General features: G+C 61.5%; 5 protein-coding genes across 5 annotated transcripts; all 5 read left to right on the top strand.

Moving 5' to 3' along the window:
• Positions 1-616: 616 nt before the first annotated feature.
• Positions 617-2,833, top strand: LMXM_26_2320 (conserved hypothetical protein; the record flags this gene model as incomplete). The annotated part of the gene is made up of 1 exon (XM_003876486.1): positions 617-2,833. The coding sequence occupies one exon, from the start codon at positions 617-619 to the stop codon at positions 2,831-2,833; it is 2,217 nt and encodes a 738-aa protein (XP_003876535.1).
• Positions 2,834-4,099: 1,266 nt separating this feature from the next.
• LMXM_26_2330 (putative 60S ribosomal protein L35) lies at positions 4,100-4,483 on the top strand (the record flags this gene model as incomplete). The annotated part of the gene is made up of 1 exon (XM_003876487.1): positions 4,100-4,483. The coding sequence occupies one exon, from the start codon at positions 4,100-4,102 to the stop codon at positions 4,481-4,483; it is 384 nt and encodes a 127-aa protein (XP_003876536.1).
• Positions 4,484-5,652: 1,169 nt separating this feature from the next.
• LMXM_26_2340 (putative 60S ribosomal protein L35) lies at positions 5,653-6,036 on the top strand (the record flags this gene model as incomplete). Its single annotated transcript, XM_003876488.1, has 1 exon — positions 5,653-6,036. One exon carries the CDS (start codon positions 5,653-5,655, stop codon positions 6,034-6,036), a length of 384 nt encoding a protein of 127 aa, XP_003876537.1.
• Positions 6,037-7,201: 1,165 nt separating this feature from the next.
• On the top strand, positions 7,202-9,784 carry LMXM_26_2350 (conserved hypothetical protein; the record flags this gene model as incomplete). Its single annotated transcript, XM_003876489.1, has 1 exon — positions 7,202-9,784. One exon carries the CDS (start codon positions 7,202-7,204, stop codon positions 9,782-9,784), a length of 2,583 nt encoding a protein of 860 aa, XP_003876538.1.
• Positions 9,785-10,874: 1,090 nt separating this feature from the next.
• Positions 10,875-12,899, top strand: LMXM_26_2360 (putative sec1 family transport protein; the record flags this gene model as incomplete). The annotated part of the gene is made up of 1 exon (XM_003876490.1): positions 10,875-12,899. The coding sequence occupies one exon, from the start codon at positions 10,875-10,877 to the stop codon at positions 12,897-12,899; it is 2,025 nt and encodes a 674-aa protein (XP_003876539.1).
• Between the last annotated feature and the right edge of the window lie 703 nt (positions 12,900-13,602).

Here is a 13,602-nt window from a genome sequence, read left to right on the forward strand (position 1 = left end):
CCCCTGATGCTCGTGTCCACTCGACAAAATGGGTAGCCGCAACAGAGGCCTATGCACGTGCCTGTGCCCCCCTCCCCTTCTGCTGTGCTACTCCCCATTGCTTTTCTCTTTCCTCCTCTCCCACACACACTAATCGAGTCGCTCTTCTTGTCCTCTTGACTTGCCTTTCCCATTATGCGTGTCCTCACGTACACACACGCACCCCCTCACACACACGTACGCATACACGCACACCTCCACCACTGTCCACTTCACCACAACCCCCTTTCCCCCGGCTGAAGCGAACGGCTCTGAGTGCATCCTCGCGGAAACAGCAGCAAGAGGTGCGCGAGTATACTGTATGTTGCCACGGAAGGCAGGCGGTGGGAATAAAAGCAACACTGCGCGCGCGACGTGACTGCAGTTCCTTCAAGAGAAGGTGCCCCTCCTCCTCCTCCCCAGCAAAGAACAACGTGGGTCTCGTCGCTGTCGTGGTGCACACGTGAAGCGCCACAGTGGCCGCCACCTCACGTTTTTCCTGCCCTCGACATCTCATAGCCACCCAGCGCATTCTGTCATCCCATGCGCACACGTGCGCACGATCAAGCATCTCTCTCTCTACTTCTGCCTCTCGCGCATGCCATCTCGCGTGACGATCCGCTGTTTGGCGGCCTACACCGGCGACGCCGAAGAAGCCGGCGGCGGACTTGTGCCGCTGTTTGTAGGTCGCGAGGACGGCACAGTGGAGCGCTATGACGACATGAAGGATGCCGAGCTCGGGATTCCGACGGTGTCTTTCTACGCTCATCGCAGGGCGGTCACGGCCATCATGGCTGTCTCAGCTGCTGAGCTGTGCACGTGCTCCTTGGACGGCACCGTGAAGTGGTGGACGCTGGAGGAGGTCGAGGACGCTGCGTCGTCGCCGCCCACCGGCAGGTTTAGGGTGCGGGCGACGCTTGTGAAGACGAGTACTTTACCCTTCGCAGTGCGCACCATGATCCAGGATAGCGGCGAAAGCGCTGCAGCCGGCCAACAGCGGCTTTTCCTCGGCGGCGAGAACGGCTCTCTCACGTTGATGGAGGGCGATCGCCGCTCCAGCTGGCCGGCGCACAACGGTGGCGCCTTGACGGTGATTGCAGTGGACTGGAATAACAGCGGCACCGTCCTCACCGGCGGCACAGACGGGCTCATCTACGTGTGGGATATGGACTCTGGTCGTCCAGTCTGTGAGCTGCGCGGGCACACAGGCGCCATCACGGCACTGTTCGTGGTACCGGTTCCGTCCAGTATCCCGGTGGTGCGGTCGAAGCGCACCCCTGTCAATCCCGCCTCGTTCGGCTCCTCCAACGCATTGCCGCCAGCATCGGAAAAGAAGGATGTACTCGTCTACGCGGACGCCGAAGACGGCGGCAGTGGCGACGGTGCGAGTTGCCTTGTATCGTGCTCCGAAGACTGCACACTGAAGGTGTGGCTGCTGCCTGAGCCGCAGGAGGCCGCCGCGGAGGCGGACTTAATGGAGAAGGAGCAGCAAGAGGAGCAGCAGCGCAGGAATTCAGCGGAATCCTCCGGCAAACAACGTCGCAGCGTCTGCATTGTTTTGCAAGAGCAGGATCTGACCAGGCTGATCGCCGAGGAGGTGATGGAAGAAACGGTGAAAGTGGCAGCCGCTCCTGAGAGCGACGCCGACGGTGCTGCTGTTGCCGCTGCCGCCACGAATGCCGCTGGAGAAGAGGTGGCTGTCGACGCTGCCAGTTCTCCGACGGCCGCAAGCAGCACGCCGCAATCTGAGGTTTTCGACGCCAAGATGCGTTTTCTTCAGCAGCAGGCAAAGGGAACAACATGGAAGTCAGCCCTGAAGGCGCCGGAGCGCCGCCCCGTCCCGTTCCAGAACGCCCTCGGCACAGTGGAGTTGCCGCACACCCCTTTATCATGCTCAGGTGCATCATCTGGGCTGGATGGAGATGGAGGTGGCGCTTTGTCGCTGGTCTTCATCGGCGCGGCGCAGGGCCACGTGTACGGCCTTAAGGACCGCCTGCTTGTGAAGGAGGTGTGTCGGCACACGGCACACAACTTCCAGAAAGTGCAGCAGGCGGTGCGTAGTGTGCAGCGGACACTGAAGGACGGCGTGAAGGTGTATACCAAGGCTTCTGCAGCCACGATGAAAGCGATGGAGGCGAAGGAGCTGAAGGTGGCGGCGAAGGCGCGCCAGGCTCAGCGGGCAAAGGAGAAGGCTGCCAAGAAGCAGGCGGCCGAAGAACGCCGTGCGGCCCGACGCGCCGCTGCGGCTGAGGAGCGTTCGGACGACGACGACTACGACGAGGAGGATGAAGAGGAGGCAGATGAGGAGGAAGAGGCGGAAGAGGAGGAGGAGGAGGCAGAAGAGGCAGAAGAGGCAGAAGAGGAAGGGGAGGAGGAGGCGGAGCGGCCCGGGGACTCTAGCGAGGCCGAAGACGAGGAGGGGCATGGTGTCGAGGGTACGGCATTCGCCGTCGCCGTGGAGCCCAGGCCACCTCGTCGACCGGGTTCGTGGAAGAAGCTGACGGAGGAGCAGCGCGCGTCCCTCGAGGAGTTCTTCGCGGCCCAGGAAAAGGAGCGCGATGAGCGCATCGCGGCGCTGGAGAAGGCGGTGGAGACGCACTTGGCGCAGTTGCAGCCGCTCGCCAAGACACCGTACCATCGCTCTCGTGACCAGTTCGTGAACCTGCCGTACACCACGACGGGCTGTGTGCGTGGCGGATCGGCCGTTGCGTCGCTAGCGTCCGCCACGCTGGTGCCGGGGTACGACAAGGTCTATGCCGCCCAGTCCAACTCCGTCGCGGCCGTTGCCGTGCAGTTTGGTGTAGAAAAGCTATGAGGCAGGCGAGACTGCGGTCTACGCAGCAGGCTTACCTGCGCCTGTGGCGGCGTGTTGTCCGCCCCCCAGTCCACGGTCTCATTCTTTTGTTTCAAGTGTTCACATTCGCCCCCTACCACACCCGTTCTCTTGTGCTTGTTGTTGCGGTTTGCACGAGTAATGATGGCGGTGATGCTGCGGAGGGCACGGCTGGTGCGTGCGTACGTGTGTGTGTGTGTGCCTTCTTTTGCCGTGTACATGTATGTACTTTGTTCCATCGATGTTTTCCTCCTTTCCCTCGTTTTGATGTACATAGACGCCTATGCGTGGATGATGATGATGATGTGTGTGCGCGCGCGTTGCTGTGGCTTGTTCTCCTCACCTCGTGCAACACACACCCATGCACACAGAGGCGCAATCTCTCTATCTCTGTCCTTCTTTGCTGGTGTCTATTTGCCCTCTCTGCGCCGCCCCGCCCTTCGCCTTGTTCCAACACTTTGATGCGCTACTGTTCTTCTCTTTCCTCGCCTTCGCATGCCCGTCTGTGAGCCGCTTGACTCACGCGTAGGGAAGGATACATGACGTTCGGCAAACGAAGAGCGAAGGCACGCGATTGTTTGTGGGGCGCCAGCGAGGCGGCCGAGACAACGAAACCGTTGCCGACAGCAGCACCGCAAAGGGACACGCACAGCCACGACGTCCTCCCCTCCACTCTCCTCCCATTTCCGCAGAACATGCCTCTGCGTAGACATTTATGTGGTGTACATCTTGCTGTTATTCGCTCTCTTACTGTGTGGCGCCTGGCTCAGCACGCGTAGCCGCTCTCTCCGCCTTCACCGCTAAGGAAAGGGCTCGTGTTCTTCCCACCGTGCACGCTCTCCTGCCAAGTATCTGTCTGCATGTAGGCGTGTGCGTGTGGTGCAACGATCACGTGGGCGGCTCCATCACCATCCCCATGCGATCTCTCTGTTTGCAGTGTACTGGATGTCTTCTCTTTTCCCTGCCTCTCTCTCCCTCCTAACGTGCCCCATCTCACCCGCCATTCTCCTCCCCCCACGGCCCTACGGCCATACCCACCACCCTTTTCTCATACATTGCGCATCCATACATGCGCGTCAACATGCGTGCGCGGATGTATGTCGTCTGCTCGTGCGTATACGCCAACGTGTGCCTCCCACCACCGCCGCCACCTATTTCTCCCCCCGTGACGTTACAGCAAGGGATTTCGCCTCAGCTTCTCTGCTTCTTCGCTCGCTTCACTCGGCTCGAGTTACCTCACCCGGAACCATGTCCCACCACATGAAGATCAAGGATCTGCGCGAGAAGAGCAAGGATGATCTTCTCAAGACGCTGACGGAGTACAAGAAGGAGCTGTCGCAGCTGCGCGTGGTGCAGCAGACGGGCGGCGCCGAGACCCGCCTGGGCCGCATCCGCCCGATCCGCAAGAGCATTGCGCGCATTCTGACCGTGCTGAACCAGAACGAGCGCAGCAACCTGAAGATGTTCTACGCGGACAAGAAGCTGCGCTGCAAGACGCCGAAGGTGCTGCGTGCGAAGCTGACGCACCGCCGCCGCCTTGCGCTGAAGGAAAACGAGAAGAACCGCAAGACGTCGCGCCAGATGCGCCAGGCACACAAGTTCCCCAAGCGCGTGTACGCCGTCAGGATCTAGGGGGACTGGGCCAAGTGAGAGAGCGATGGTTGCAGCGCATCAACGCACCCGCAATGGTGATGTGTGCAGGCGGAGGCGGACGATCGAGGCCCCCGTCCGATGGGTAGTGATGGGGTGGATGTGGCTGGCGTGGCGTGTTTCGGTTCGGCGTGCGAAGGTGGCGGAAGGGGGATGGGAGGGAGGCAGAGAGGGAGTTGGGGTGAGCGTCTCATCGCTGACGCTATAGCGCCGCCAACCCCTCTTTGTTTTCCCCGCCTTCCTTTCATCTGTGCCCTCTCCACTCGCTGCCTCTGCGAGCACCCTCCCAGCCTCCCCCCCGCACACGTTCTCTTGCTCGTGTTATGGGTGCGCTCGACACGGCCACACGAGTCGTTGCCTCTTGAGGACTTTCTGGTAGTTTCGTGGCGTCGACGGAACGGCTGCAGCATCGCTGGCGAACGTGCGCCCTTCCACGGCTTCCCTCGCCTTCTTTTGTTATTTCGTTCTTTCCCATTTCCTTTCCCCTTCGCGGCGAAAAAAAAAGACGAGAGGACAGAACGCGCCAACCACATCAACCACCACACTAACGTCGGTGGGCGCAGACGCTTGCTCACGGCCTCGCAGCCGCTCCCCATGGTTGACGCACGTACGCTATGCGCCACTTGTCACTGGGGGGGGAGGGGCTGCGGGACTAGGGTTTGTGTGTGTCTCTCACGTTGTGGGTGTATGCATGTGTGTGTCGGCGGCGGCGCATTACGTTCCCGCTTCCACTCGAGCTTTATTCGCGAGCTCCCCTTATAGTGGACATCGAGGGCTGTGGTTGCGTGGCCCGGAGTCGCCCCTCCAGCCCACGAGCTACCTCAACAGTACACCATCAGTGCACTGGGATGTGGGGGAGTCGTTACAGTGACCATGACGTGCGACAGGCACGCTTTCTTTTGAGCGTGGCCTCGCGCGTGCGTGATCGCGTGTGGGGCAGAAGCAAAACTGGCGGCACTTCAACCGCACACGTGGCGCTCATCTCTCTTCATCTCTTGTGCCGTTCTTTTTTGCTTTCGCTGCTGCTGCACAACACAGCGCCATCATTCTCTCTCCCTGTGTGCCCCACCATCTCACCTGGCGGCATTCTCCCCTTTTCCGAAATACAGTGTGTGAGTGTGTGTATACTTGAAGTTACCTCACCCGGAACCATGTCCCACCACATGAAGATCAAGGATCTGCGCGAGAAGAGCAAGGATGATCTTCTCAAGACGCTGACGGAGTACAAGAAGGAGCTGTCGCAGCTGCGCGTGGTGCAGCAGACGGGCGGCGCCGAGACCCGCCTGGGCCGCATCCGCCCGATCCGCAAGAGCATTGCGCGCATTCTGACCGTGCTGAACCAGAACGAGCGCAGCAACCTGAAGATGTTCTACGCGGACAAGAAGCTGCGCTGCAAGACGCCGAAGGTGCTGCGTGCGAAGCTGACGCACCGCCGCCGCCTTGCGCTGAAGGAAAACGAGAAGAACCGCAAGACGTCGCGCCAGATGCGCCAGGCACACAAGTTCCCCAAGCGCGTGTACGCCGTCAGGATCTAGGGGGACTGGGCCAAGTGAGAGAGCGATGGTTGCCGCGGAAAGATGGAGTGAGCCCCCCTCTCCGCGACGGTGCTGGGGAGCGTTGATGTATGATGAGCACAAGACGATCAGCGCGGTGCACAGAATGAGGTGCCGTAAAGATGGATGAAGTGGCAGCAAGAGGCCATGACCCTGGAGGTAGGGAGGCGGGGGCTCGGTGGCGGCAGCTGGCTGATGCTCAGACGCACAGATGCCGCTGCCTCTGTCCCTCTCCTCTTTCGCCCCTCCTTGTGCACCTCTTCTCTTACCCGCCACTGCAGAGTAGGCGTGGTGGCTTCCTCTCCGTATCGGCAGAGTGCGGCCTGTGCATTGGGGGGTCTCTCTCACACACACGCCGGCCGCGCCTTCGCTCTCCTGCGCGCGTTCGCCCTTGCGGCTCGTCCACGGCGTCTTCTTGGCTTGGCTGCAGCGCTTCTCTTTTGTTTTATGTTTTCTCGCTTGTCATTTGTACGTTGTGTCGACTCCACCGCCACACATCCCAAACCGGAAACAGAAAACAACGAAGGCACGTGAGGGAGGGAGGTGAGGGGTCGGGGTGGGGAGGGCAAGACTGACGGTGAGGCTGTATCCTTCCTCTCTCTGCCTGTATGCAACGCGAGCACTCTCCGGCAACATAGGTTCCCGCCTGTTTCGCATTCTCGGGCTCGACAACTGGAAGCCTGCAAGATCAGTCTCCCTCGCGCTGAGTACGTGCTGCTCTTCAGCTGTGTGGCCCGCTGTGCGGACACACGCCGTTGCCAGCCACGGCCAGATCTCCTCTTTCTGGCCTCTCCCGCTGCCACCTCGAATTTGTGCCACGCTGTCCGCTCTTCTACCCGTCGTCGTCTCACGCACTGCACGTGCTTGTGGTGTGCCTGCCCCTTGTTGGTTCCCTGCTTTGCGCCGCTTAAGGCTTTGGGCGCATTCCTCGCACATTGAGTGGGCGGCCTGCACCAGTGCCACGAACACGCCGCCCCCTTTCCTTTCCTTCGGTGACACCTGTGGCAGTGCGGGGGGGCCGTAGAGGAGAGGCAGGGGCGGGTGGTGCCGCCCTACACACAAAAGAGGACGAACACAGCCACACAGACATGCGCGGAGTGTTCCTCGCGTTTCTTATCTTTCTCTCTCGCCTGCTCTCCGCGCAGACATGTCGCACCCCAAGGAGAATGGCAACGATGTTCCGGCCTCAGTGGAGGTGCCGTTCTCGACTTCCCTTTTCTCGCGCAGCGCCAACAACTTCCCTGCATATCATGTCAAGGTTGTTGCTGAGACACCATCGCCGGTGCCGAGTGCGCTGGGAAACCGCACCGCTGCTCACCAACACGGCGCTGTCGCTGATGAGGCTCACATGCGCAGCGCATCGACGACCCCGCCGCAGCTCAGCATGGATGCGCTGCCGGCCCTGCGCGCCACTGAGACGCGACTGCGGCAAGCGCAAGAGGCAGAACGGAGCGTGTTGTTCCGTTTGCGACTCCTCACGGAGGCCTTAGTTGGCGTCGTGCCCCTGTCTAACGCGTTGGGTGTCGCGGGTGTGGCGGCGACGGCGGCACACGGGAGCGGCGACGCTGAGGACGTCAGTGCGCTGCCCGGCAAGGGTACATTCAGAGCTTCACTGCCGGCCGTGATCGCTTGCCCCCTAGCCACTGAGACGGACGAGGCGATGCGCATGCCAGCGGAGGCGCGCGTCGTGATGCAGTGCGTTGCTATGCCGCCAGCAGGCCTCTCCGCAGCTGCGAGAGAGCAGTACGTTGCTCTGCACCGCGCTCTTGCACGGCACTTTTGTGAGCCGGAGGACGGCGGCGTTGGCGGCACTGGTGATACCGCCGCCAACGCCGCGCGCACTCCAAGTACGGCGACACCGGAAAACCATCAGGCCATTGGGCAGTACGAGGCGACTCCTCCTGTGCTCGGCTCGTGGACCACTGAAGTCGCCGACACCAGCAGCACAAGCACGCCAAGTACCCACGGCGTTGCCGAAGACGGGGCAGGCGCTTCCAGCAACCCAGATGCATCGCATCGTAGCGCAGTCGAGGCGCAGCGGCGCACGCGTTTCTTCAGCGACCTGCGGTACTGCCCGCCGTCCCCACCGCAGCGATCAGTGAGCCCACGTATGCAGCACGACTCGACTACTTCTCGTGATCCGGAAACGTTGACGGCAGCAGTGAACATGGGCAACCGCAGCGCATCGCGGGGCAGACGAGCACCCCACTCGCCGCCATCGTCTCATGGGCATGGCTTGACTGATAGGTTTGTAGACACGAAGAGGGGCGAGGGTGCCGTGGCGCTGACGTTGACGTTGCAAAAGCTTTTACCAGCCTACGTGGAAGACTCATGCGCGGAGTCCGCAGCGAAGGGAGAGCGGGACGAGGTGAGGGAGGAGGCGGAAGGCGGCCACCGTCGTGAAGAGGCAAAGGAGGCCACGCTAGCGTTATACACGCCAGCAGTTTCGCCAAGTTTTGCGACGGTGCTGACATGTGGACCCTCACCATGTTTGATGAAGGCGGAGCCTTGCAGCCCTTTATCTCCATGCATCCCTCCGCTTTCAGCTCACCGAACCTCCGCGGTTACCGCATGGGAGAGCAGCGACCGCCCTGCTCCCGATGGGCAGCTCTTTCACGATACTCCCTCACCGCCGACGTTGAGGCTTTCGCCGCGCCAACTCTCTCAGCCGCTTAGCGCCACCCCGACCTCGACCTGTGGTGACGCGGACGAGGAGGGGATGTACTTTCCTAGACCGCCGCCAGCCAAGACGCATCGCCGTGTTGAAGTCGATGCCGAGCTTTCATCCCGCCTCCCTGCCATGGGCAACGGTGGTAGCGCTTCTACAGGGGCCGATGGGGCTTCCATTTTCTCCACAATGTCAAGTCCAACTGCCTCAGCGCCGTCACTTCGTCGTCGTCTGGCATTTGGCGGTGACCATGACGGGTCGGATGCCGAGTCAGCAAGAGCACCCCACTCGGAGAAGCGCGGGAGGGTGGCTGCTTCGTCATCGATGCACATGGTGGACAGAGGCTGCAAGGAGGTGCCACAAACGGTGAGCGCCGCGCGCGTTATGCCACCGTCACCGACGCCGACGCGCGTTGTGACCGCCACCGACATACTTGCCACAATCACTGCCCTTCCACCCCCATCGTCGTCGTCGTCGCTCCTTTCAAAGCGTGCCACATTGCGGTGCGCACATCGTGGCTGCAAGGACACCGGTGCGACGCGTAAGGTGAATGCGTCGCCTGCAGAAGGTCAGTCGACGCACCGTGGCGCGCACAGGCGGATACGGGGGAAGGATGACGAGCGGGGACGTATCGGCGTGAATGATGAGGTTCTTGCGGCGGTGCCGTTAGCGGGTTTGCCATCTCTTGGCGTGGGTGTGTCGTTGAGCGCTGCCGCTGGGTTGGGCCGGTCGATGTGCGAAGAAGCGGCCAATGACCGACATCGAAGATGGGCGACGGCGCGCCACACCGAGAGTGACGGCCATCATCGCACAATTTTCGAGGAGGAACACGTTCCCTGCGGCTACGTGCGAACCCGTGAGCAACGGATTGAGGACGTTGTGCAGACAGAGCAGGTGCTCGACGCTGTGCGTGCAGCGTGTGGGCCACTGCCGCCTACATCTTCACAGACCCCTTCGCGATGCCTCAGAGTCGACACCGAGTGCGATGGCGTGCTGGTGTCCCCCTCGCCGCCTCTCTCGCAGAACACACCACGCCAGTTCTGGGACATCAGCTTCCCTTGACGGTTGAGGAAGGTGAAAGGCAAGTCGACAAGCGTCGGCGAAACCAAGACGATGACAGAGCAAACGCGCATACCCAGCAGGTGTAACGCGAAGGAAAAAAAAACGGTGCGCCTGCTCCCTGCGCGACACGCGCTTCTGCTGCTGCTGCTGCTGCCGTGTCTGCTGTGCACGCTTGCTTTCCAGCCCTTCCATTCCCCCTTCTCGTGGCCATCACTCCTTTTTTTCTGGCTTGAATAGAATCAGCAGAAGGAGAGGCTACAGAGGTGCGCGCTGCCACCGCCGGCGGGAGTTTTGACGACGCCGGCTGGGCCTAATATTCACTGAGCCTGGGTAGCTTATTCTGCGCGGCTTGAGTCCTGTTGATGAGGGAATCTGTGTGTGTGTGTGGGTGGAGGGATATCTTCAGCCTGTGCACCATCGCCTTCTCCCCCTTCTGCTCCTCTGCCACTGTGCCAGTCTGCACGGAAATCCTGGTTGCACCTCCACCGCTCCCTGTCTCTCACGTGCGTGCTCGCGCGCACATTGATGCGCATTGCATTCCTCCCATCTTCCCTGCTGCTGCATGCGTCTCTCGGTCACTCACTTGCCCGTAAAGCACATCAACACACATAACGGTGCCACGACGACGACGACGACAACACACACACACGCACACACGCAGAAAGGACAAGAAGGAAATCATCGCTGTGCCCGGCACATTGCACCCCCTCCTCTTACCCCTCTACCCCCTCCCCCTCCTCCTCGGTGCTCCGGTGGCGGTGGCGGGGCATACGCGGGCTTTTGGGGTGTTTTATTGCCTCTGCCTTCTCTCTACATTTGAGCGTGTGCGTGCGCCGGGTGGGAGGCCGAACAGCAGCACTTGCCGCCATCTGCCCCGCGCCCCTAGAACTCCTCACCCTGCGATCTCCATCAGCATCAGTGACAGCTCCGCCCCCCCTTCTTGGGGCCCGCACCTCGTTCGATCACTCACGATCTCATGCGTGCTCCCCCGCTGTCTTTATCGTGCGTGGTCGTCGCTCTTTGTCCCTCGAAGTTTGGTTTTCTAGTCCACACTCAGTGACCGGCAATGTTCACCGCATCCAGCTCTCTCATGGGCGGTGCCGGCGGCCCGTTGGCTCGCCCACCCGGCGCGGTTGCGGCGCGGCAGACACCGAGTCAGTACTGGCTTCGTCAGCGCCAGGAGTCTGTGTTGGCGGAGATGATCAGGATGGCCGTGCCACTGGACGCGCAAGGCAATATGGTGGCAGAGCCGTACTCGACCGCCGCCGTCGCCTCTGCTGAGCCGGTCATCACAACGTGGCGTCTTCTCATCTTCGACGACTGGGGCCGCGACATCATTGCGCCGCTCCTAAAGGTCGGCCAACTGCGCGAACTTGGCGTCACCCTGTACCTGCACATCGCCACGGAGCGTGACCCGGTGCCGGGGGCCCCGGCCATCTACTTTTGCGCGCCGACAGAGGAGAACATTACCCAGATCGCGAAGGACTGCGCGCAGAGCCTGTATGAGTGGGTCTACCTCAACTTCACGACGCAGATCCCGCGACCGCAGCTGGAGTTGCTGGCGCAGCAGCTCAGTGCCTCGCCACTAGAGTCGATTCGGCACATCCACGTGTACGACCGCACGCTGAGCTACGTGGCCTTGGAGAACGACCTCTTCTCCCTCATGCTGAACAACTCCTTCCCGCTGCTTAACAAGACGAACGCCAAGGACGAAGAAATCGAGGGACACCTCAATCAGGTCGTTCTGGGCATCTCACACGTGTGTCTGTCATTGCAGGTGTTGCCCATCCTGGTGCACTCCCGCTCTGGCGCCGCGGCGGAGGTCGCTCGACGGCTGTCCGTGCGCCTGAACGACGCGCTGAACGACCGGCAGCTGACACCGGCACCCTCCTCGGTGCTGGGGCGGCCGCTGCTGCTTCTCGTCGATCGCTCCAGCGACCTCGCAACGGCGCTGCACCACCCCTTCACGTACCGCGGCCTCCTCGTCGAGATAGGCGGCATGAAGCTGAACAAGTGCACCATCACCACTCCAGACGGGAAGGACGAGTTACTCGAGGTGGATCCTGACAAGGACGAGGTCTACCGCGAGAACGCTAACCTTGAGTTCGGCACTGTCGGCGGCAACATCGAAGCTGCGCTGCGCCGCTACAAGGAGGAGTACGCCGCGCTGGCCCAAGAGACACCCGGCGGTGCCGGTAGCATGATGGGCGACGGCGGCGACGGAAACGACATGTCGAAGCTGCTGGCGAACGCGCCGGCACTGGCGGAGCGGAAACGCTGCCTCGACGCCCACACGAAGCTTGCCTTCAGTATCCTCAGCAAGATTCGCTCGAGGCACCTGGACCACTACCACGGTGTGGAGCTTGCCGTACTCCAACAGGAGGGACTCGACGAGCAGGAGTTTCACAACCTGCTGGCCAACAGCCTCGGCACCACAGAGGACAGACAGCGGTTGTACCTCATCGCATACCTGATGTGCGCCAACGAAGAGGAGGCACGCTACGTGCAGAGTCACGAGGGCGCCGTCAGCGAGGGGGCCGCGGGCTTCCCGGCTCTTGCGTACCTGAAGCACCTGCGGAACTGGTCCCTGACTGTGCAGAGCCCCAGCGCGGCGCAGCCGAACCCCAGCCAGGGCTTTGGCTGGGGGTTTGCGCAGCAGATCGCCAAGAACATTGCGAGCTCGCTGGGGAGCAAGACAGAGACGATGCTTCCGCTCACGAAGCTGGTAGACGCACTCATGCAGGACGGACCTGGCGCGCCGCCAGGTTCGGCGAGCAGCGGTGGTGCAAGCGGTGTTGGCGGCTCGTACAGCAGCCCAACGAGCGCACTTCCCGGTGGCAGCAGCGGCGCATCCGGTGGCCTGCGCGCCAAACTGCTTGAAACCGTCGATGCGTACGACCCCCGCACGAGGAAGCCGGTGGACCTGCGCGAGGCGGTCTTCTCGCAAGCGATCGTGTTTGCCCTCGGCGGTGGCAGCGTGGCGGAGTACGACAACTTGAAGGCATGGGAGGCGAGAAAGCCGCGCAAGTCCGTGATGTATGGCTGTACATCGGTGGTCTCTGGCGAGGACATGCTCCGGCAACTAAGCATCTTGGGTGCATCGCAGAACCCGTGAGGGCCTACTGCATGTGCTCTTGTGTGTGTGTGTGTGGGTATCGATGCCGTTGCCGCCATCGTGTAGGCGTACGGTGGCCTAACGGTTTGTTGTTCCGGATGCTGCCAATTGTGTCGGATGTGTGCACGCGCATCAAGTCTTGCTTTACGCCTGTTCGCCCCCCTTTTTTCCCTTTTCTGTCGTCTTGGCTCTCACTTGGGCCAACGTGGCGAGGGACACCGTTGGGCATCTCTCGTTCTCTTCTCACACGCGCCTCGTACCGTCCTCTTCCTCCTCCTCGTGCTTGCACGCTGACCTGCATATACCTGTGCGCGTGCGTGTTTGCCTTTCATGCGGCACTAGTGGGGTGCTGTGTTCTATCTTCCGTGTTCTCTCTAATGAACGCGACCGCTTGCACGACGGCATCAGCCCACGGCTGAACCCTTCCTCCTCGCCTCTCGCTCTGCCGTCGCCGTACGATGGGGAGTGTAACGCGCTTTTTTGGGCGTGTGCGTACTGGAGCGCGGCTTCCTTTCTCTCCAGAATAAAGGCGTGTCAAGGGCGTACCGAGGACGGCATACGGGCTGTCGCCGTCTCGCACTCGATGTCCCACGCCTCTTCCGCTAGCCGCCTGTCACGCACATCTCTGTGATGAAATTCGTCCGCAACCACTTTATTCGATCTTCTCCTCCTCTTCGTCTGCCTCCTCACAATGGGTGGTCAT

This window comes from Leishmania mexicana, chromosome 26 (assembly GCF_000234665.1).
Source record: "Leishmania mexicana MHOM/GT/2001/U1103 complete genome, chromosome 26".
Taxonomy (NCBI): Eukaryota; Euglenozoa; class Kinetoplastea; order Trypanosomatida; family Trypanosomatidae; genus Leishmania; species Leishmania mexicana.